At 62.1% G+C, this 21,495-nt stretch overlaps 3 protein-coding genes across 10 annotated transcripts; 2 read left to right on the forward strand and 1 right to left on the reverse strand.

Moving 5' to 3' along the window:
• The first annotated feature begins 1,049 nt into the window (after positions 1-1,049).
• COMMD4 (COMM domain containing 4) lies at positions 1,050-2,961 on the forward strand. Its single transcript, XM_048081454.2, has 8 exons — positions 1,050-1,210; positions 1,318-1,389; positions 1,490-1,555; positions 1,735-1,774; positions 1,896-2,015; positions 2,299-2,379; positions 2,562-2,738; positions 2,825-2,961. Exons 1-8 carry the CDS (start codon positions 1,208-1,210, stop codon positions 2,863-2,865), a joined length of 600 nt encoding a protein of 199 aa, XP_047937411.1. The 5' UTR covers positions 1,050-1,207; the 3' UTR covers positions 2,866-2,961.
• Positions 2,962-3,114: 153 nt separating this feature from the next.
• On the forward strand, positions 3,115-9,887 carry NEIL1 (nei like DNA glycosylase 1). 5 transcript variants are annotated; one of them, XM_048081450.2, is made up of 9 exons: positions 3,115-3,982; positions 4,439-4,558; positions 4,712-4,790; positions 5,862-5,961; positions 6,086-6,210; positions 6,405-6,432; positions 6,746-6,831; positions 6,998-7,217; positions 9,749-9,887. In XM_048081450.2, the coding sequence occupies exons 1-9, from the start codon at positions 3,564-3,566 to the stop codon at positions 9,769-9,771; spliced, it is 1,200 nt and encodes a 399-aa protein (XP_047937407.2). In that variant the 5' UTR covers positions 3,115-3,563; the 3' UTR covers positions 9,772-9,887. The 5 variants fall into 5 exon arrangements, 4 of the variants coding, with proteins under 4 accessions (XP_047937407.2, XP_066860075.1, XP_047937408.2 ...); XM_067003974.1 differs by having other exon boundaries at positions 6,770-6,831; XM_048081451.2 differs by lacking the exon at positions 9,749-9,887 and adding an exon at positions 7,360-7,713.
• MAN2C1 (mannosidase alpha class 2C member 1) lies at positions 7,909-20,081 on the reverse strand. Of its 4 annotated transcripts, XM_048081441.2 has the most exons (26): positions 19,927-20,081; positions 19,555-19,680; positions 18,796-18,919; positions 17,963-18,033; positions 17,581-17,758; positions 16,945-17,134; positions 16,426-16,532; positions 16,107-16,217; positions 15,500-15,592; positions 15,082-15,198; positions 14,494-14,589; positions 14,044-14,189; positions 13,474-13,597; positions 12,849-12,970; positions 12,265-12,350; positions 11,557-11,727; positions 11,383-11,465; positions 11,118-11,212; positions 10,899-11,003; positions 10,549-10,705; positions 10,062-10,205; positions 9,834-9,943; positions 9,123-9,202; positions 8,878-9,023; positions 8,556-8,659; positions 7,909-8,484 (listed from the first exon to the last, which is right to left on the reverse strand). In XM_048081441.2, exons 1-26 carry the CDS (start codon positions 20,052-20,054, stop codon positions 8,367-8,369), a joined length of 3,132 nt encoding a protein of 1,043 aa, XP_047937398.2. In that variant the 5' UTR covers positions 20,055-20,081; the 3' UTR covers positions 7,909-8,366. The 4 variants fall into 4 exon arrangements, 3 of the variants coding, with proteins under 3 accessions (XP_047937398.2, XP_047937402.2, XP_066860072.1); XM_048081445.2 differs by lacking the exon at positions 19,555-19,680 and having other exon boundaries at positions 19,927-20,072; XM_067003971.1 differs by lacking the exons at positions 18,796-18,919; positions 19,555-19,680; positions 19,927-20,081 and adding an exon at positions 18,577-18,769.
• Positions 20,082-21,495: the final 1,414 nt, after the last annotated feature.

Genomic DNA, 21,495 nt, shown 5'->3' on the forward strand with positions numbered 1-21,495 from the left:
TAACGATCTAAGGTGAAAACACCAGGCACAAACTAAAAACAGAGGATGTGAACTGAAGACAGCACGCTGGTGGTGAAACCCAGTGCATGAGGGACAAAACCGTAATTAAACAAGTATCAGTCAATATTTATACAATGGCATAAGATGAAAATACAGGTCACACACTGAGAACAGAGATCCAGGGGTGAAACCCAGTGCTCAAGCTAAAATGGTTGCGTTGGCAGTGAAACCCAGTGCATGGGCAGGGGAACCTCTCTCTTAATAAATCAATCCATTTATAGAGTGGTATGACGCAGAAACAGAGGGTACAAACTCAAAATAAGGATCTAGGTAGAAAAAGTGTAGCACAATCCAAATACCACGAGAGGAAAAAAAAAAAACCTAAAAACAACCCTGAAATCAGCTTCTGTTGTGAAGCTCTGACAAAAGCAGCACTTAAGCTTTTTAGGAGACACAGCAGCGCCTGCTCCCGAGCCCCCCCAGCCAGTTTTCAACCCCCGAGACCGCCGCGCTCAGCCGCCCCTTCCCAGCCCCGAGAGGGAACCGCCCCCAGCACGCAGCTCCGAGCCGCAGCAGCGTCGCCACCCCCGCGCGCTCTTAAGCCTCTGGCCCCGCCCGGCTGCACGCCGCAGCCAATCGTGACGCTCGGTGGCTCGAGGTGCGCCCAATCCCGGCGCAGCACTCCCTGTTCTGCCCCGCCCACGAACCTGGGGGGGTAGAAGTACTGAGGGTCGGACCTGAGTGAGGACTGAGGGCGGGAGGTCGGGCGCGGCGGGAACACGGCGAGGGAGGGGCGGGGCCGGGAGCAGAGGGGCGGGGTCAAGCCCCAGCCCCGCCCCCGCCGGCCGGGGTCTCCCGCGCGGCTGCGGCGCCCCCGGGGGGCCGGGACCACCCCGGGACCACCCCGGGACCACCCCGGGACCACCCCGGGACCACCCCGGGACCACCCGGCCACGGCCCCAGCGCCGCCCCCAGGAGCCCCAGGGCGGGCACCGACCCCGGCGGCTGCAGCCCGGGCCGGGGCCCCACTGCTGGCCGCGGGGGGGGGGCTCCGCTCCCGGTGTCGCCCCCAGCCCCGAGGCAGGTCGGGACTCGCCGTCCCCTCCCTCCCGCTGCCCTCCCCCGGTTCCTTCCGCCGAGCGCAGCGCGGGGCCGGAGCTGTTCCGGGTCGCGGAGGCGGAGCCGGAGGGAGGCGCCCGGCGGCGACATGGTGGGGCCGGGACCGGGCGGGCGGGCCGGGACCGGGCGGGCGGGCCGGGAGCCGCGCTACCCCCGGGGGGGCCGCGGCGGGGCTCTCACCGCCCGTTTCCTCCGCAGCGGTTCCGGTTCTGCGGGGACCTGGACTGCCCCGACTGGGTGCTGGCCGAGATCAGCGTCCTGGCCAAAATCGTTGAGTGTCCGCGCCCCCCCCCCCTCCGCCCCCCCGTCCCGGAGCTGGGCTCGGCTGCCGGGGGGGGGGCGGCGCTGACCCGTCCTTGTCCCCCCCCAGTCCTCCGTGAAGCTGAAGCTGATCTGCGCCCAGGTGCTGCGGGAGCTGCTGGGAGAGGCCATCGATGTGAGTGCTCAGCTGCCCGGGGGGGGTGTGGCGATCCACTGCGACCCCACCGGGGACCACAGAAGCTCTCCAAGCCTCTGCCTTAGTTATAATTTTACAGTGTAGCACAGAGTTACAGCGCTAATGGAATTAAAGCATCGCTTTATCGTATAATTAGTGCATGCTCTTGTCTCCCACAGTATGAGAAGATCCTGAAGCTGACGTCGGATGCCAAGTTGGGTGAGCCCTGCTCCTCTGCTGCCGCCAAGGGCCCTGCTCTGCCCACCTGGAGCCCTGCAGGATGTGGCACCTCCCATAGGGGGTCTGGCTGCCATCGGGCTGAATCCTCTCCTCCCTGCAGAGTCTGGCGATGTGAAGGCCACAATCGCCGTCCTCGACTTCATCTTCTCCAGCGCAGCCAAGCACAACGTGGATGGCGAGTCCCTGTCCAGCGAGCTGCAGCAGCTGGGGCTGCCCAAAGGTGGGACACGGGGTGGGCGTCAGGGTCGGCCCCGCAGCTGAGCCGGCAGCACCGGGCGCTGCCTCCGGTGTGCGCAGTCCCACAGCGAGCAGTGCAGGATGGGGCCGTCCTCGCCCTCTCATCCTTTCTGTGCCACATCCCGTTCACGCTGTCTGCCCCCGGGGTCTCTTCCAGGTGTTTGGGCCATGTCCTGTTGCCGCACGCCTGGCGTTTGGCTGCAGCAGGGCTGGAGCTGGCATCAGTGGGTGCTTTTTGTGTGTGTGTTGTCTTTTTTCTTGGGCAGAACACGCCACGGGGTTGTGCCGGTCCTACGAGGAGAAGCAGAGCTCCCTGCAGGAGAGCCTTAGGGCTTGCAGCCTGCGATGTGAGTGCAGCTTTTGGGGTCCCCGGTACATCTGCCCCACGATTTTAGGGGCAGGGGAAAGAGGCTGCTCAGGGTCTCTTCCTCTTGAGGACGCATTTGGGTTACTTTCTGGTGTTTGGGTTATTCTGGGGGAGGCCGCAGGGCGTGGGGGGGGAGGCTCTGACCCTGCCCTCCCATTGAAGTGAGCCAGCTGGACTCGGTCTCCTGGCGGGTGGACTACACGCTGAGCTCCAGCGAGCTGCGGGACGTGGGCGAGCCCCTCGTGCACCTGCTGCTCCGCGTGCGGGGCCGGGGCGGTGGCGGCGTGGCGGCCGTCCCCGTGGCTGTGTCCGCGGACAAGTTCCGGGTGCTGCTGGCAGGTAGGCCGGGGGGGCGCGGGAGGGCTGCTGCGGGCAGAGCCCCTGCTTCACGCTGCAGCCCCGCCGCCCGCTCCTTCTCCCCGCAGAGCTGAAGCAGGCCCAGGCGCTGATGAAGACCCTCCTGTGAGCCCGGGGAGGATTCCGCCGCCGCCCTCCCCCCCGCCGAGCCCCGGCCTCCCGCTGCAGGGCCGGGGGCAGCCCCCAATAAAGGCGCCGGAGCCGAGCCCGAGCTGTGCCCGCCCCTTGCGCCCGGGGAGGCCGCGGGGCCTGCGGGACCTCCGGGCCTTTCCAGGCCTCGCAGCCCCGTCGCCACGGCAACGCGAGGGCAAAGGGACTACGACTCCCGGCGTGCCGCGGGGCGGCGCGTAGCCAATGGGGGGGGCGAGCGGTGCGCGTCGCTAGGCAACGGGGCGGGAGGGTGGGAAGCCCCGCCCTGCGCGACGTGCGGCCAACAGGGGGCGTGTCGCTAGGCGACGGGGAGGGGAGCCCCGCCCTTCGGGGGCGTGTCGCTAGGCAACGGGGAGGGGAGCCCCGCCCTTCGGGGCGTGTCGCTAGGCGACGGGGAGGGGAGCCCCGCCCTTCGGGGCGTGTCGCTAGGCGACGGGGAGGGGAGCCCCGCCCTTCGGGGCGTGTCGCTAGGCAACGGGGAGGGGAGCCCCGCCCTTCGGGGCGTGTCGCTAGGCAACGGGGAGGGGAGCCCCGCCCTTCGGGGCGTGTCGCTAGGCGACGGGGAGGGGAGCCCCGCCCTTCGGGGCGTGTCGCTAGGCGACGGGTCAGGGGAGAGGCCCAGTCGCGGCCCAGTCGCGGCCCTGTCGCCGGGTCGCGATGCCCGAGGGCCCGGAGCTGGCCCTGGCCGGGCGCTACATCAACGAGGCGTGCGGCGGGCTGGTGTTCTGCGGCGGGGCCGAGCGCTCGGCCGTGGGCCGCGGCCCGGAGGTGCCGTTCCGCAGCGAGGCCTACCGCCTGGGCGCCGCCGCCCGCGGCAAGGAGCTGCGGCTGCGCCTGGAGCCGCTGGGCCCCGGCCGCCCGCAGGCCCTCGTCTTCCGCTTCGGCATGTCCGGGGGGTTCCGGCTGCGCCCCGCCGCCGCGCCGCCCCGCCACGCGCACCTGCGCTTCCTCACCCGCGAGAGCCCCCCCTGCGCCCTCTGCTTCGTCGACGCCCGCCGCTTCGGCTCGTGGCGCCTGGGCGACGCCTGGCAGCCCGGCCGCGGGCCCTGCGTGCTGACCGAGTACCGGGCCTTCAGGTGGGGGCTCGGCCGGCGGGGGGGGGGGGGGGTCAGCCTCTTCTCACAGGTAACTAGTGATAGGGCCAGAGGGAATGGCCTCAAGTTGTGCCAGGGAAGGTTCAGGTTGGAAATGAGGAGACGTTTCTTCTCAGATAAAGTAGTCAGGCGCTGGGACGGGTTGCCCAGGGAGGGTGTGGAGTCCCCGTCCCTGGGGGTGCTCAAGGCGAGGTGGGACGTGGTGCTTGGGGATGTGGGTTAGTGGGTGACGCTGGCGGTAGGGGGTGGTTGGACCAGGTGATCTTGGAGGGCTTTTCCGACCTTAATGGTTCTGGGATCCTTCACTTTGCTGCTTTGCCCCTTACTCGAGGACAGATTGGGCTGCTTTGTGGAGGCTGCGTGCAGGGCTTCTGCCCTTGGTGGCAGTAGCACGGCTGTGTCCAAGTGCACCAGCCTGATACTCAGGCTCTGTCACAGGGAGAACGTGCTGAAGAACCTGGACGATAAGGCTTTTGACAAGCCCATCTGTGAGGCCCTCTTGAACCAGAAGTACTTCAATGGGATTGGCAACTACCTCCGTGCTGAGATCCTGTACAGGTGAGGTGCATTTCATAATAAGGCTTTTCACTGAGCTGAAACCACGCCGCATCCAGCCTCTTCCAAGGCCAAACTTGCGTGCCTTTGCCTACCGTGCTAAGCCGTGTCAGAAAGGAGAGGTCAGGCTTGCGTGTGACAGGTGGACTCTCTCAGGTTGAAGATCCCTCCCTTTGAAAAGGCTCGGACGGTGCTGGAAGCCCTGAAGCATCAGGAGCAGGCGAGGAGGAAAAAGGTGGGGAATAGATGGGAACACACGGTGCTTTCCCAGCTCAGCGTCGCCCCACTCTGCCGGGCTCAGTCCTGGGAGCCTCTTGCCTCCTGTGCAGGGAGCCAGACTGGGCTGAGAAACATCACTGAGTGGGGTTTGGGCTCAGCAGTGAGGCCGAAAAGGGGGCTCAGGTTGCTTCCAGACCCTGGCTCAGCTGGGTGTGAAACTCTGGTCCTGCTTTGTGCTCAGCTGGGTGCGAAGCTCTGCTTCAGCTCTGCTGTCATGGCCCAGGGTTCAGGCCAGTTTCAGTTCATGTTTGGCTCCCCGCTCTGATGGGGCAGAACCCCTGCAGCGTTCACACAGCCCGTCTCCTCTGCCCGCACCGCTGTCAGGAGGTGTTTGCTTTTTGGGGACAGCGTGGACAGGTTTGGGGGTGTACTCACTGTAGTCATTGAACCCTGTCTGCTGCCTCACAACCCCTGAGCCCTTTCCCATCCTGACAGCTGGCGTTTTCCCTTCACAACTGTAATTCTCGCTGCATGGGAGCTCTCCCAGCCAGCCTGTTGTTGGCTCCTGCCACAACCCCCCGTGTCTGAGCATGCCTGCCCCTCCAGCGGCAAACGTGTGCAGCCGTTCCGTAACCTCACGTGGCCGTGCCACCGAGCTGTGACAGCTCCCTGGCCCTGTGCCTGCGTGCTGCGCTCGCACTCAGCTGCGCCCGTGCCTTCAGGGAGTCTCTTGTGTATTTGGTTGAGAGAGGGTAAAGAGGAAGGGGCGAGGGAGACAAACACAAGCTTAAAACCTCGGGGGAAGGCTGCAGTAGAGCCCTTGCTGTGTGGCTGCTCCGATCTCATGGCTTTAGGGGAGAGGGGGGTGGCTGCTTTAAGAAAGCCTGAAAAAAAACACCACCATGACCTGAGGATGGTTTTCACAAACTGCTGGTGCTGTGTGCTGCCCCAATTTCCTGTCCTCGGGGGGAGTTTGGCAGCTCCTCCTCAGGGGGGCGAGGGGAGATGGGGATTTGGGGGGGTGAAGAGACCCCCCCCAGGGAGGCTGAGGTAGCTGGCAGGTGACTTCCCTTCTCCCCCCCTGCAGAATTCTTCCCTGACGCTGAGTAAGAAGCTGAAGCTGAAGCGGGATAACGCGGATCTCCTGGAGCTGTGCCACACGGTGCCCATGGAGGTCGTGGCGGCGGGTGAGGCTGCGAGGCTGGGAGCTGGGGGACGGGGATGGCTGGCAGGGCCTGGGCTGGGCTCCGGCAGGACGGAGCGCCCTCCCCAGCTCTGTTTCTCTGCCCCTTTTCCTCTCCCCCTTCCCAGAGAAAAACCTCCTTGACCCAGACCACGCGGACAACCACACCGCCTTCAAGAACTGGCTGCAGTGCTACGGGGTGCCTGGCATGAGCTCCCTGCGCGACCACAACGGCAGGACCATATGGTTCCAGGTGGGCCGGGGGTCCCTGCCTGGGGCTGGGTACCCTTACCGCTCCCCCAGGGGGACACCAGCTCGGGTGCCGCTCCTTGCGACCCCAAGCATGGTGCTGTGGCACCGGGGAGCTCCCTTTCCAGCAGCCCGCTGTGCTGGCGGCGCCTGGGGAGCGATGGCACGCCGGTCACCGCCCTGTCCCCTTCCTTGCAGGGCGAGCCCGGCCCCATGGCTCCCAGAGGTGAGTGCCCGCTGCTCCCCGCGGGACCTGCTCCTGCTCTGGGAGGGCTGGAGCACGGGGAGGAGGAAGAGACCCACTCCCAGGCCCTGCTGGGGAGGCAACTGCTGCCGTTGTTGGGGCACTCGGGCCTGTGGCTCTGGGGGATGCAGCCTGCCCTGTCCCTGGCTTCCTCCCAGCACCTGCAGGGTGCTTTTCCAGGCCTGCAGCCACGTCCCGTCCTCACCTGAGGGGGGTGGGAGGGGAGAGGGAGGACCCCGAGTCCTTCCTACAGCCCCCATCGCCTGAGCGGTCACCGCCCCCCCCCCCACCCCAGCCCCAACCCCGCGCTCTCACGCAGGTCAGACGTCCCGCAAGAAGCGCGCTGGCCCGAAGGCAGACCCTGACGCTCCGACTGCTGAGGTGGGAGGCGTTGGGGTTGGCGTGGCTCCTGCTGGGACCAGAGCTTGTCCTGGTTCCTCAGGCTGCTCCCCCAGGCACCGCGGGGCTCGTCCCGGGAGTTCCTAGGCCTCCTGTTCCTCTACCACGCGCACGTTGCTGCTGCTAAGCCCTGGCTCTGTCCGCCCAGGTCACCACACGCGCCTCCAAACGGCGCTCCAGGCGTGCGGAGAACCCCGCAACGTTGGCCGTGAAGAAGGAGGAAGAGGAGGAGGAGGAAGCAGTGCCTGAGCCGCCAAGGAAGGGCCGTGCCCGCGCGAGGAGGGCAGCAGCTGCCGCTCCGGCCTCCTCTGCGCCCGAGGCTCCAGTCAAAGTGACAAGACGCCGGGCATCTGCACACAAGGGCGCAGGTGAGGCGGCGCGTCCGTGAGTTTTGGACTAGCACAAGCGTGCGAGCAGCGCGTCACGGTGACTGAGGGCAGGAGAGGAGCCAGCAGGGCCCCGTGGCACCAACCCTTCCCTTCCCCTTCTCGTTTCCCCCCCACCTTCCAGGCGCAGCCCCCGCAGTGTGAGCGCCGCAAGCTGCCTTCCTCCCAGCTCCTCCTCCTCCGGCGTGGCGCTGGCTGGGCCCCGGGGACGCCTCCAGGCACGGCCCTCCCGGCCTCAGGGCTGCAGGCAGGCTGCGTGCCTCCCCTTACGGTTTTTAATCGTGTTCTCCAAAACCTCACTGGTCCGGCTTGGGGGGCGGGAGCAGTTCTTCAGGACCGCAGACTGGGGGCTTCAGGCGCAGCGTCGCCCTGACGCTTCCCTCTGCCTCACGGTGCCTTGCCTCCTCCTTTTCTGACTGCTCCCTGGATCCCTGACACAGCCGTTTTTAGCTGCTTAATAAAAATATTTTGTGTAGAAGCCACCGTGCCTGCCTTTTTGTGCTGGTACCGGCCCCTCCCTGCAATGGGCTGGAGCAGGCTCTCTCCCCCCTCTACCCCCAACCCCCACAATTAAGGTAAGTGCTGCCTCCCCCGCCCCAGGAGTGAGATCCCACAGCGGGAGACACGACAAGAGAAGGGAAGGCACCTGGAAATAAGGTAAGAGGCTGTAACATAATTTTACATAATTCTCTTATTTGTGGAGAAGAAGAACTGTAGTGTTTGGCACTTGCTCCCACCTTGCAGCTGGTGCTGCTTTGGTCTGGAAAGGACAAAGGCTGTGACACGGGGTCAGCACAGAAAGCTGCTGCTCCCCAGCCCCTGGATGGGCAGGGGGCAGCTTCACTCCTCCTTCCTGAGGAAACGGAGTTGTTCTCAACTCTTTTCCTGAGCTGGGTGGGGGCGGCAAGGGGGGAAGACTGCTCTTCCCTGGAACCACTCTTGGGACATCTCACTGGCCTGGGGGCAGTGAAAACGCCCGGTCCTTGTTCCTCCCCTGCCCAGGGAGAGGGCACGGGGGGGCCAGGCTCAGTCCCAGGAGGAGAAGGAGCGCTCCCAGCAGCCTTGGGCTGTGAGGCGAGCTCCCAGCCTTGGTCCAGCTTGCTGTGGCACAAGAAGATGGGACTGAGGGCCTCACTGCCTCAGAACCAGGAGGATGGAGAGCACCTGGAAGGGCGTGAAGGAAAGCCTCACGCCCTGCTGCTCCAGCGCCAGGGGCTCCTTGGCAAGCGGCTGCTCCAGGAGGTCACAGCTGGGGAAGAAGGCAGGTGGTGAAGCTAAAGCCAACGATCCGCCCGCGCCCAGCCCTCGAGCAGGACTTACAGCATTGCCTCCGTAACGGGGAGGGAGCTCCGCAGCCAGGTGACGGCCGTGCTGCCGTGCGCCTCGTACAGCCGCACCACCACCGCGTCGGGCCTGTCCTCAGCCTTCGGGGACACAGCGCAGAAAGGGACTCAGCCCAAGGGGACGGGAACCTCGGGGCACAGCCAGACACGGGCGGTCACGGCTGAGCTGCTCTGACACGCAGCTGAGGGGGATCCCGATGCAGGGAGAGGGCAGACCACGCTGAACAACCGCAGCTTAACCAGTTTGGGTAAAAAAAAAGTGTCCCCTCCGCCTCCCCGCTCCGTCCCAGGGGCCTTGCCTGCTTGACAGTCTCCAGAACAACGGCAGGTGAGCTCACGGAAAAGGCGCTCCAGGCTGGGCACTGGGCACAGCTGGCCGGGACCGCGTGGAGGGGGAAATTCAGGTTGTACGCACACTGGATCACACCCGCATCCTGGAAGGAACCTGCAACACCAAAACCTCGGGTCAGCCTCTCTGCACGCGCAGACAGGACAGCCTGCGCTCACGCGGAGGCTCGCTGGGGCACCCTCTGCCACCACTCACCCCGGTGAGGCAGCACGGCGTAGGTGAAGTGGTGCTGCGTGATATCGGCAGTGGCGTCGGGGGACTTGGGTGCTCTCAGCCTGAGGGAAGAGGCGGGTGAAATGGGGTGAGATGGGCATGGCTGCAGCATCCTCTGTGAACCCAGTCCTGTTCCTCTGCCACGCAGCCCGCAGCACCACACCAAGGCAGCTGCCTCCCCCCTCTCAGCGCTACTCTGAGACCAGGCCCAGAGGTGGAAGCTGATTTCTGCTGATTTCTGGGAACAGACTCTGGACAAGGTGTCCCAGAAACTAAAACCAAGCTCTGAAGGGTTGGTTTCCCATGGTTTTCATGGTTTCCCATAAAACTTGCAGCTCGAACTGAAACACAGAGTTTCTTTGAGCTTTGCATGCATATGTAACATCGCCATTCCTTCCCCCTCCTTTAAGCCTCCCTTCCTGGGGCGTGTTTTGGCCAGCAACAGAAAAATTACTTCCTGCAAACCTGATCTGATCTCTACAAAATTATCTGTGAGCACAAGGAATTACATTCTCTTAGTCAATTTGAATTAAGTCAGCCAAAAGGTTTTAGAAGACAGCCGCTTTGGCTAATCCCAAACTATTTCTTTGCTTACTATGATCATTCAGGACCAGGCGCTGCCTTGACTTGAAACGGACACCTCAGAAGTCGAAGTGACCGCTGCAGCTCCGCCACCACCCCGGCCCCACTCACAGCGAGAGGCTGAGGACGTTCCCGCGTGCCGACGCCCCGTACTTGCTGTCATTCAGCACTGCCACCCCGAAGCCGTGCTCCGAGAGATCCATCCACTTGTGAGCCCACACCTGCAGGAGGCACCAAGGGACGTATCTGTCGCATCTGTCGTATCTGCCTGGGAGGAAGAGCAGCCCCCCGCGGGGGGCGCAGCCCGACCCTCGCACCAGATAAAACCTCTCCTCTCACCTCGAATCGGGCCCAGTCCCACGACGTGTTCCAGTGCGTTGGCCGCTGCACGTGCCCAAACTGGATCTCGTAGGTGGCGTTCGTGCTGCGGACCTGCACAGGGAACTCCACCTTCAGGAACTTGTGGGATTCCTTCCACTCGACCTAAATGCAATAGCAGAAGGGCATCGTCAGAGGGGTCTGGCAGGCACAGACCACACTCCTCCGTCCCCGACGCACGGCAGCCAGCTCCCACCCGGGCTGGCCCAGGACCCGGAACCGTACAACAACCCTGAAGCCTGAAAATGGGTGAAGTGGAATCTGAAAGTGGATAAAGCGATGCTCTCTACTCCATTCCATCCCTCGGGGGACCTAGGCAAGGGGAGGACGGGCAACAGGAGGTTCCAGAGGAGGGAATGAGGGGAAACGTAATTCTGAAGCATGGTTCAGCTTCCCAGGGCCCTGCCTGCGCACCACACGTCCCTAACGCAGCAGCTGCTGGCTGTACCTGGGTCAGGAAGCGGATGTACGGGCACGTGGCATCCAGGACAATCTCCTGGGTTAAGGTGCTGCTCTTCCCAACCCGCAGAGAGAAGCTTGCACTTCCCCGCAGGCCCCCTGCCAGGGTGATTTCCAGAGGCTTCAGCAGCGTTGTCACTGGCTTCCTAGAGAAAGGGGTAAAGGCAGAGCTGGTCCCCGCATGGAAGATCCAGGACCCCAAATCAGGCACTCGCTTCTCCAGAGTGAATGCCCAGAAACAGGAGAGCTGTTGAGGTTTTGGTACAGCTAAGACTGCCGGGGAGGCAAGAAACTCAAAGCAAAGCCAGAATCCGAGTGCTGCATGCCCTGCTCCTCTACCTGGTTTCCAGGTGGTAATCCATCACGTCCCAGGCATCCCAGTACAGGGGAACGTCATCAAAGAGAGCAAACTGGTTGGCACAGCAGCCATCTGCAACTGCCTCCCTGGAACAGAAAAACAGCAACTTCAAATCTGGCAGTCGTGAAGGGTTTACAGAGAGAAAAAGGCCCAAGGAAAGTTTTAGGAGCCTGGTTCCAGGCACCAGGTGAGAGACAGACCTCTCAGAGTGTGCCAGACGAAGAGAAGTCAGGCGGCCCATCGCGTCCAGGCAGACCGCAATCACGCCGTTCTCCATGGTAACGGAGCCATCCTCCTGGGGGGAGAGGACAAACAGAGCCAGGACTCCATGGGGCGAGCTGCACACCAAGTCCCCAGGTCTAAGTCTAACGTGCCGGCTTTCTGCACGCTGGATTCCCTAGGTTTCTCCCCAGTCAGCCTCTGACGCAGGTACAGCACCCTGAGGGCCAGCGGAGCTGTGCTCACCTGCTTCACCACTGTCACAGGCTGCGGGGGTGGCAACGGCTCCCTCAGTATCGCGTACCCCATGCTGGGGGCTGTCACCAGAGCTGGAAAGGAAAGAGGCTCCGCTTCAACATCGTCAGACCCACGCCCCTTTAGGAGGTTCTGCTACAAAAGCTCCCCCTCAGTTAGACAAACCTAAAACCTCTGCTCCAGCTGGCCCAGTCCTGGAGATCACCTCGGTCCGTTCCCAGGGCAAAGTGTTCAGCACGAGGGTGCCCTCAGCATGCCCCGACTCGGGCTGCAGCAGGTCCCCACATAAGGACTGCACAGCCTCCTCCTGCAGCTGAGCACCAGCCCTGCGGATCTCTGAGGGGAAAAAAAGGAAAAAAAATTAAAAAAATAATTTAAAAAAAGGCCTGAATTCGGCCCAGGCATGTAGTTTCTCCTATCTGGTGCTCCTGTGCAATGTACGCATACTTTGGCTACTTCCAAGCTACAATTACTAATTGTTCTTAATATTAATTACTATTATCTATTAAGCAATTAAAGTTATAATTATTAACTTTGTTATTACAAGGCTACAAGGAGCTATGCCAGTTCAGCTGGAAAATCGCTGAGCTGTAATAAAGGAAGCTGTTGTAACTGCCCGTGGGCAGGGAGGAGCCGATTTCAGCTCCCACCTTTGCTGGGGTCTCTCCTGGCGTGCAAACAGCGTGCAAAAACTCGGGAACTCGGCACGTTTTGGTAATTCCCCAGCCGAATTAGCACAATTACTGACACATGACTGTCCTGCACACCTTCAACCTACAGTGCCAGGCAGTCCAAGACTGAAACCTCTGCACCAGGCAACAGGCAGTGTGCTCCAAGAGGTTTAAGTGTCCTCCTAGCCCAAATCCTGCTCACCCGCGTAGTATTGCAGGGCATCCTCAACCACGAGCTGGATACAGCTGCCTGGCAGCACATCGTGGAACTGGTTGAGCAGCAGTAACCTAAGACAGAAAAGAGGAACGATGTGAAAAGGCTCTGTGGGGAGCAGCAGCAGACTTGCTGGAGCTTACCAAGCCCTGCTTGCAAGACGGACAAACCTAATAACTGTTCCCTGTGCCCCCACTAGCAAGTAATTGGGAGAACAAGATTTTTTACATAGTACCCTTTAAATCCCTTTATGTTAGGACTTGTCAGCTGTCATCTTAGCAAACCACAGCCATGGGGAGTAAGAACTATTTTTTTTTAATCCCCTGGGGCTACCAGATATATTGTTGCACAAGCTCAGACCAGCCATAACTGGCCAAGGATAAGCCTAGGTTGGAAATGAAGTTTCCAGCCAGGAGAGCAGGAAGAGTTTGGAGCTCCCGGTGGCTTTGGAGCGAGGGTTTGAGGATTCCAGCGGGAGAGGCAAGGCGCTGTGACACTTCCCAGGTGGAGCCCCGATCAGTGTCTGAGGGAGCAGTGTGTGTGCAGCAGTCGGTGCTCGTGTGTGCCCCCACCTCCAGAGGCGCTGCAGCTGGCTGGCAGGGTACTGGAACGAGCTGTCCTGTGCCAGAGCCAAGGCGCTGAGAACTTCCACGTCGTGGAGTATTCGCTCGCACTCCCGATTCCCCTTCTTTATCTAGTGCCAACCAAGAAGAGAAGGAAGATCCTTAGGAAGCCTGGAGCTCCGAGTGGATCGCTAACACCAGCAGCAAAAAGCGCCGCTCCGTGCCAGAAGGCTGGTTACTTGGAGGTATCCTGAGCTGCCAGCACCAGCGGGATTTTTTCCACAGGTCACCCTGGCTTTCAGCCCTACGACTCCCAGCACAGGGCCCAGCTTAACGCCAGGCAGGCTCCTCCCATCTGTTCCCTCCCTACTCCTCTTCACCCCACCTCTGCAATTATCAGGGCCCCGCTGAAGTGCAGGACAAGGCAGTTACTGACCAAGGGGGCCCTGGCTTCCTTCTCCCTCCTGGAAAAAACATCTGCTTAAAGACTAACAGTCAGATTTGTCCTGTGGAGTCCTGGCTACAACGTGGCTCACACAGTCAAGACCTAAAGGGAACCGCCTGCAGAGGGGCAAAGAGAACTGCGAACAGCCTCCGTCCCTGGGGGAAGCCTGCTGCCCCGTGCCGCGGTCACCTGGGCCTGGGTGGTGTACGTGCCGTTGTGCAGCTCGAGGAAGAGCTCGCCCACCCACGTGCACAGCTGCGACGACTCCTTCTCCAGGACAGAGAAAAGCCGGTCGGGAGTGGACATCTGAACCCTGGGGGACGGATGTACAAACAGCGACGGGTCAGGAGGGAAGTGCACGAGCAGCAAGTGGCGTATCCTCACCAGAAAAGGTGACAGGCCCAGAAGTGAGGCTTCAGAAGCCCCAGCAGATCTCAAAGGGATGGCTCGTGGCTGGCTGAAGACAGAGATGGCACCACCACAGCACGGTGGAAGCAAAGGAAACCTTCAGCTCAGAAATCCCCCAGAAATGCAAACTGCAGGCGGGGCCAGCGGAGTGTGAGGGGTTCTGCTGAGGGGCAGCAGCTGGCTGATACCCTGCCTTGTTGCCGCATGAGTTTTCCCCAAATCAGGCTCGGCAGAACTTTGAGCCACGTTTTGTGGACACAGCTGCTTTGGTAGAAGCAGCGGGACCCTCTGGAGGCTGTGACAAGAGCTCTGTGCAGGCACAAGAAGAGGGGAAGGGGGCTCTCTTCTTACCTCGGCAGCCCGTCTGTATCACGCATCCTCTTCATCCTGTCCAGCATCTTCTGCGTGGGGCCCCCTCCTCCGTCTCCGAAGCCGAAGAGCACAGCACTGTGGTTCACGCGTCCTTTGTCCTTGTTGTTCTTCACTGTTTTCAGCATCTAGAAGGAATTTCGCACAGCTGCACTCCCCTGGTACCCAGCCCCAGCTCCCATGGCTCCACGCAAGAGAGCTGGGCCAGCCTTTGGGGTGCGAAGTCTGGCCTCGGCCCTCTTCCCCACTCCAATCCACAGGAATCGGGCACGGACACGTCTCAGAGGCAGGCAGCTGACTGCCAGGCACCCTAAAATCCTTTGTCCAGCAATCCCACTCCCTTCCCAGGCAGTGCCCTCCCCCACGAGCCTCACACCTGGTGCCCTGAGGCTGGCACTGCACTTCGCATGCAGGCTTGGCAACCCCGCTCACCTCCTCCACTCGCCCAAGCATCCCATAGGAGTCACCAGGGGGGAAGTGGGTCAGGACTCGGGAACCATCGATGCCTTCCCAGAAAAAGGTGTGATGCTGCAGCGGAAACAAAGAAAAGCACGGTGTCTCTGACGGCCTCCCTGTACCACAACGTGAAAACACAACCCGTCATCCCCCGGAGTTCCCAAAAAGAAATCTGTGTTCATGCCAGTGCCAGCAAGCCACTAACTAGCCCCTCGCGCAGCGTCTCAAGGCTCCCAAACCGATCTCCCCCACAAACATGTACACACAGAGCATGTTTCAACCCCGCCAACGCAGAACTCGTGCACTAGAAGCCCACGCAGACAGGTCACAGCTTCCTGTCCGGGGGTTTGTTAGGAGCAAAAGAACACCTGGAGGCAGCAGTTACTGGCAGCCAAGCTAGGATCACTGTGTCCCCCCCCTCCCCTAAAGCCTGGCAGGACACGGCTACCATCATAAACTGGTCACAGCTTCGAGCTTTTGGGAGAAAAGCCTGCATCAGCTGAGCTAATGACTGGCTGTGGAAGAAAGGGGTCAAGCCTGCGGACGGACTCCGGCACAGCTCACCGGGAAGGCGTTCACCAGGTTCCAGCTGAGCTTCTGCGTGAGGAACCGCCCGATCCCACAGCCACGCATCAGCTGGGGCAGCTGGGCCGAGTACCCAAACGTGTCCGGGAGCCAGAACTGGGAGCAGAGGGAAAGAAACACGTGAGTCACACACACCACAGCCTGAGCTCGGTCGGGGTGTCCTGGCGGTAAGGCCCCAAGCCCTTCTTGCACACGGGACACCGAGTCCTAACCCCGTGCTACGCAGCAGGACACGCTGGGGACTATTCACTCATCACAACTTTAGCTGCCAAAAGCAGACTTATGTGAGGCACCCAAAGGTGCTCTTGGGAAGGCAAACCGTAGAGAAACCGCCGAGCACAGCAAGAGGTGGAAGGAGACAGCGTGCGAGGAAGGCGTGCAGGAGAAGAGCGAGTACCTCCGAGCAGATCCGGCCAAACTGCTCCCGGAAGAACCGCTGGCCCTGGAGGAACTGCCGCACCATGGCCTCCCCGCTGGGCAGGTTCCCGTCCTGGGGGCAAAGCACACCACGTGTACCGAGCCAGGCTCGGGGCGAGGGCTCCTGGGTGCGCCCCCCTTCCCACCCGCTGCCGCCCTGCCTGGGGAGGATCCAGACCCGGCTCGGCGCTGCAAAAGGGAGACAACCCAAGGCAGTGCAACGCGGGGGCTGGGCAGCAGCCCTGAGGGCTTCCGGGTGCAGCAAGGCTCTGCTACATCCCCTCTGCCCGCGCAGCGAGGAGCCGTGCCCTCTGAGCAGCTCAGAGAGCAGTTACACGGAGCTTCGACATCTTGAGGATGGCGAAGGGAAGAACAGAGCTCGGCCAGCACATACCAAGGCTCCTTTCTCAGGTAACGAGGCGATTCAGGAGAGGGACGGCGTTTTTACAAGGCCAGACACCACGCACGGTGGCTCACGACTGATCAGACAGGGGCAGCAAAGGCCCTGCTGCGCCCCGTCCCAGCGCCCGGCCCCAGCGGGATGGCACGGGAAGGGGGCAGCGAGCCAGGCTCCCCACGCTTCTCACCATTTCCACCCAGGTGCCGCCGACAGGAACGAACCGCCCCTTCGCCACGTAGTCCTGAATCTGGGCGTAGAGCCCCGGGTACCAGCTGCGCACCCACTCGAACTGCTGCGCCTGCCAGAGCACAGAGGACAGTCTTGGCTCCCACCACGCCTCCGCACGGGATGCTGCCGGTCACCTCGCCTCTCCTCTGGAGTCACACCGCAGAAGCAGCACGCCGCAAGCAGAAGAAAAGCTCCTCAGAGAGCTTGGCAACGACCCCCAACGCTGCCCAGAGCAAACCCCCTTCCTGACCCAAACGTTTCGGAGGGAGAGGACTCACCTGGGAGCACACGAAGGTGAGCTCGGGGTTGCTCTCCATCAGGCGGATAACCGTCACCCAGCTCCGAGCACATTTGCGGATGGTCTCCTCGTATGGCCACAGCCAGGCTGCAGGGACAGAGACACGGCCCCAGCGCGGTCATCGCTCGGCTCAAGTACCCACCTACCGGGGGGAAGCAGGCTCCTCTGGGAACAGGGCTGCGCTGCCCTTCAAGGATCAGGCGCGGAAAATGCTGAGACCGAAGCCCCCTCCAGGGACTGAAAACTGAAGGCTGAAGTCCGACAGGGAGTAGAGCGTGGTCTGTACTCTGTCCCTCAGCGGCAGGGGGCACAGCAAGCCAGCCGCGTGCCCAATCTGACCGGCTGCGTGGCAGTGCAGAGCCCCTTCCCTTCCCTTCCCTTCCCTTCCCTTCCCTTCCCTTCCCTTCCCTTCCCCCCTTCCCTTTCCCCTCCCCTCCCTCCGGGTTTGCTGCCTGGAACTCGGGGGCAGCCAGCAGAGGGCACGCCGTGCTGCTCTCACCGGAGTCGATGTGGCAGTGCCCCATGGCGTGGATGCTGTGCTGGCTCTCGCCGTTCCTCTGGCCGAAGATGGCGGCCGCCAGGTCGCGGGCAGCGGGGAAGGTGGCGGGGTCGGTAACGTCGCACACGTTCACCATCTGGTTGGCAGCGTACAGCGCCTGGAAGCTCCGCTGGTTTTCCTCCCCGAGGAGCTGGGGTTGGGAGGAGGACAGCTTGACCCTGAGCTCAGGACAGCTTTCTGCACCCACGCTCGCCCCGGGGAGAACCTCCCGCCTCCTTCCAGCACCTGACACTGCCAGCGGTGCCAGGCAAACACCACGGCCCTGCTTCACAGACACAGCCCGATGTCTGTGCACGTGTCCTTCTAAACCCAGGTAACACGTCCACCAATTACAGAGTGCTCTGGTCAAACAGATCCTGTTTTGGAGCAGGAGATGGATGAAACAACCACCTATGGCTTCTCCCCATTTGGTTTTCTCCTGCTCTAGACAATGTCAATTATGCTAAAGCGGCAGGAGCAAATACTTGTTCCTTCCTCCAGAGCCTCCTGGTGGGAGGACAAGCCTTGGAACAGCAGCAGGGGATAAAATGAAGGAGTTGTAGGAGGTGGGAAGGATGACAGAACGGGTGCACAGACCCGGGCCATGTCCAGCAGTATTTCCAGATCCACCAGCAGCTCATAGACATCCCTGTTGAAGACGACGAGCTCAGCCTTGCTCACAGTGAACCTCCTGTTGGGGTCCGGGGGGGCGATCATGGTGCCCTTGCCAGCCCCGAAGAGGCCGTTGCAGGCCAGCTCCACGTACAGCGTCACGCTGCGGAGACGGGGACAAAGCCATCAGGGCGCAGGCCACGAGCACGCAGCTGGGGAAGCCCGTTCCCACCCCACAGTAGGACCAGCCCGACCCCAACTCCTGGCAGACCCACTGGACGCCCCGACGCAGGTCTGGGGGTCTCGTGGCTTCAAGGAAGTCCGAGATCCCCCAGCAGAAGCGGGTTCAGCCAGGCTGGCCGCTCACCTGTGGGGTTCCGACTCCTTCAGGCAGCTTGTCAGGATGTAGCTGGTCTTCTCACCTTCCTTAGTCAAGCCCTGCAGGGAAAGGCAGCGCGCTTAACCCCCAAGTCCACGACGGCGGGCCTGACAGAGCAGCGGGACGGCCGGGGTCTGGTCCCGTGTTCTGCAGGGCCCTGCTTCCCACCAGAACAACCGGCACGGGAACTGCAGGGCCAAAGCTGACCTGTGCTAGTCCTGACAAGAGTCTGACCTGTTATTCTTGTTGGCACTGGGGATGTACATCGCAGGCCCGGAGCTTGCCTACCTGTCTTGCAAGACATCTGATAATGCCTAAACAAGGGATTTCCACCTGGGACTACTTTGCAGACCAGAATTTTAACTCCTGTCAAGGAGTCAACCCCTGGGAAACACTCGAGCACACCAGCAGCAGGCTTGACTTTTGGGACTGAACTTCAGAAATAGCTCCCAGACCCTTTGTGGCCCACCACAAAGCACAGCAGGTAAACCACGAGCGTCACCCTCTCTCCCACGCCCCGTACTAGCTCCTACGCAAACACTGCCCCTCCCTGCACGGCAGCTTCTCATCTATTTGCTATTTACCTATTTTACACAGCTTACCTCTTGAGGCTGAACAACCCTACAACTACACATCCTCTTTATGTTTTCCCTCACGATCACACTGTCCAGGCCTCCAGCTGTTCTTGTCCACGTGTTATTTCCCTGCCACGACACCTGCAGGCATTACTCCATAACAAACAGGAGGGGGTTTCTGCTATCCCGTTAGAGAGGGGTGAGGGAAGTAACTGCTCTGCACGCCCCTGATCTGCACCTCCTTACCTGTACAGGCTGGCCATCTCGCCACACCATGCCTTCCCCATCGCTCTCCCAAACAAAGTGCACTTCCCGCCCTGCCCACGCCGGGGGGATGCTCAGCTCCACCTTAAACCAGCAGGTCTCCCACCTGGAAGAGAGCACGCAGCGACCTCACCGCGCAGCTGGGACCTTCCCCCAGGGAAGCCGCTCGTCCTCAGGGCCTCCGTGAAGAAGCACAGCGGGACACCGCACCAGTGTGGCGTGTCAGTGTAATGAAGCTGCGCGGCCCCACGTTTAGCCACCTTCGGTTTAAGCAGCACACAGCACCTGCATGGTCCTGTGCCATTCCGCTGCACTTCCCCTTCCCAGCCTGACCAGGTCTAACCAAGCAAAGCTTCCACCTCGTGGTGCTCGCCGCCAGGCACCGCTAAGGGCTGGGCACCTAGCAGCCTGCTGAGCGCCGCGCCGCGCGGGGTGAAGCTCCCTTCCCGGCCGGCAGACGCAACCGCGGCGCTTCCCGGCGCTGCCGCCCGCCCTCCCGCGCGGCACTCCGGCAGGCAGCGACACCGCAGGGTGCCGGGCCTCGCGCAGCGCCTGAGCCGGGGCAGCCCGTCCATACGCGCGGACCTGCGGCCTTCCCACCGCCGCTCCTAGTCCCTGGGCAGGCCGTGGCCCGCCGTTACAAACAGCGGCACCGCCGCCCGTCACCCCGCCAGCCGCTGCCGAGGCTCCCGGGCAGCCCCGAAGCAGGCAGCGGGCAGGGCACGGCCCCCCGGTACTCACGCGGGCCCGAAGGAGTCCCCGACGGCGGCCGGCCCGAACCGCCGCCCCACGGCCTCGCCGTAGGGGACGCGCAGCGGGCTCTGGAAGCAGGAGAGCGCGGCGGGCGGGCGGCTGGCGCCGTACAGCCTGCGGGGGACACGGACGGGGCGCGGCTGCAGGGACGGCCCGGCGGGGACCGGGCGAGCGCCCCGCGCCCCGCGCCGCCCCCGGCCCCCCTCAGCCCGGGGCCGCCCCAGCTCCCCTCAGGCGCCCGAGGGGGAACGCGAGGGGAAGGGGGGGGGGGGGCGCAGAGCAGGCCGCGGCCTCTCCCCTCGGCCCCCCGCGGGGCCCAGCGCGGCGGCGGCGCCCCGGGGAGCCCCGGCCGGCGCCCACCTGCCCCGCAGGTTGCAGTCGGTGAAGTACGCGGCGGACACGAACTTCTCCACGCGCTCCAGCGCCGTCCGCCGGTGCTTCAACATGGCGCCCGCCGCCATGCCGGGGGCCGCGCCGCCACTGCGCATGCGCCCGCCGCGCAGCCCCCTCCCCCCCCCCGCCCCCCCCCCGCCGGTGTAATTAAGCAATTAACCGGCTGTAATTAACCGGGAGGGGGCGGCGAGGCCCCGAGCCTCGCCTCCAGGCCCCCGGGGGTCCCCGCTGAAGGAAGAAGGGGCCGTAGGCATGGCTGAGCCCTGATGTTTTAAACGGGCAGGCCGCGCCACGGCCACGCTCACAGGAGTTGTAGGGGAATCACACAAACGCAAGCAGTAACGCTACATAAAAAGTAACGCTAAATAAAAATAAAACCTTTTTTTTTTTTCAGTTATGGTACAGGCTGGGGGCCTTCCCACCAGTGCTGAAACCGTGCAGGAGCAGGCTGCTGGGGCACCCCCGGCGCTGCGCCCATTTTACAGCTGGGGAAGGAAAAGGCCTCAGCACCCCCGAGCTCGCCTCCAGACCCCCTGGAGCACACACGGGGGGGGGGATAAGTGTGTAGGATGCAAAACCAAGTACTTTAGAAGGGAACAAGGCAGGTAATTTATTGCTAGCAAACGCTGCGTGGTCCCCCTGGGCTCTTCCCCACTGAGCTCTTCCCTTCTGGGCTCTTCCCTCTCTTTTTCCCCCATTTTCCCTCTCTGCAGGAGGCTCCCGCTCGCCCCCACAGCCAGATCTGCCTTCTGCACAGTGCCTGCACCTGAGTTCAACCCCTCGGGGCCCTGCACAGACCCCTCTGCTCTGCCGCCACGACGGGTCCCCCCCAGGCCTGCCCCCCTCTCGGCACGCAGCCGCTGCCCCAGCTCTGCCCGCCAGCTCCAAAACCCCTGACAGGTTAATGCAGCAGCAAAACCCCGCTCCAAAACACCAGGGACAAACTTGGTGTGCTCAGAGCCTGGTTCGTGCAAGGAAAACTGCCTCCTGTGAGGTGGACAGATAGTGCAGCTGGCTGGTATGGCTTACAAAGCCCATGCCAACTTCATTTTAAAAGCAGAGTCTTTCCCCGTGTTTAAGTATCTGCTAAACTTCTATACTTAAAAAAATATATATATATCCCACACGTGGCTTTCACTAGTGAAATGCACCGACACCCATTCCACCCCTCTGCCTTCTCTTGCACGCGCACACAAACGCACACACAGAGCAGCTCTGTCAAATACTGGTTTGGTACTTAAGATGTTTTCTTCAATACTGAGAGGGAAAAATACATGAGCACAATCAACCCCAGCTAAGTAGCTCAGCAACACTTCCCAAAATCAAAGGTCCTTGGAGCTGGAAGACTAAGTGGATAAAAATTATCCACCAGCAGAAAAAAAATAAATAAAAAAACCTAAAAGTTATATAATGTATATTTATATATCTCAACAGACTGCTCATACCTTGGCTGTATTAACCGCAAAACACGCGCGCTGCTTCTGCTTCTTCCTCTCGGATTGTGGAGCCGATCGCAAAACGGTTGGACGTGCCCCC

The sequence above is a fragment of the Anser cygnoides genome, chromosome 11 (assembly GCF_040182565.1).
Source record: "Anser cygnoides isolate HZ-2024a breed goose chromosome 11, Taihu_goose_T2T_genome, whole genome shotgun sequence".
Lineage (NCBI taxonomy): Eukaryota > Metazoa > Chordata > Aves > Anseriformes > Anatidae > Anser > Anser cygnoides.

Bases quoted from the DNA above. Each gene is read 5' to 3' on its own strand.
- MAN2C1 (XM_048081441.2), bottom strand. From the start codon at position 20,054: ATGCGCAGTGGCGGCGCGGCCCCCGGCATGGCGGCGGGCGCCATGTTG. The intron at 11,213-11,382 runs GTGAGCACAGCT...CTCTCCCCCCAG, and splicing joins CTGTGACAGTGGTGAAGCAG to GAGGATGGCTCCGTTACCAT. The intron at 10,706-10,898 runs GTAGAGGAGCAG...CCCTTTCTCTAG, and splicing joins GATTACCACCTGGAAACCAG to GAAGCCAGTGACAACGCTGC.
- NEIL1 (XM_048081450.2), top strand. From the start codon at position 3,564: ATGCCCGAGGGCCCGGAGCTGGCCCTGGCCGGGCGCTACATCAACGAG. The intron at 6,832-6,997 runs GTGGGAGGCGTT...CTGTCCGCCCAG, and splicing joins CTGACGCTCCGACTGCTGAG to GTCACCACACGCGCCTCCAA. The intron at 7,218-9,748 runs GTGAGGCGGCGC...ATGATCATTCAG, and splicing joins ATCTGCACACAAGGGCGCAG to GACCAGGCGCTGCCTTGACT.
- COMMD4 (XM_048081454.2), top strand. The intron at 1,390-1,489 runs GTTGAGTGTCCG...GTCCCCCCCCAG, and splicing joins TCAGCGTCCTGGCCAAAATC to TCCTCCGTGAAGCTGAAGCT. The intron at 2,016-2,298 runs GTGGGACACGGG...TTTCTTGGGCAG, and splicing joins GCAGCTGGGGCTGCCCAAAG to AACACGCCACGGGGTTGTGC.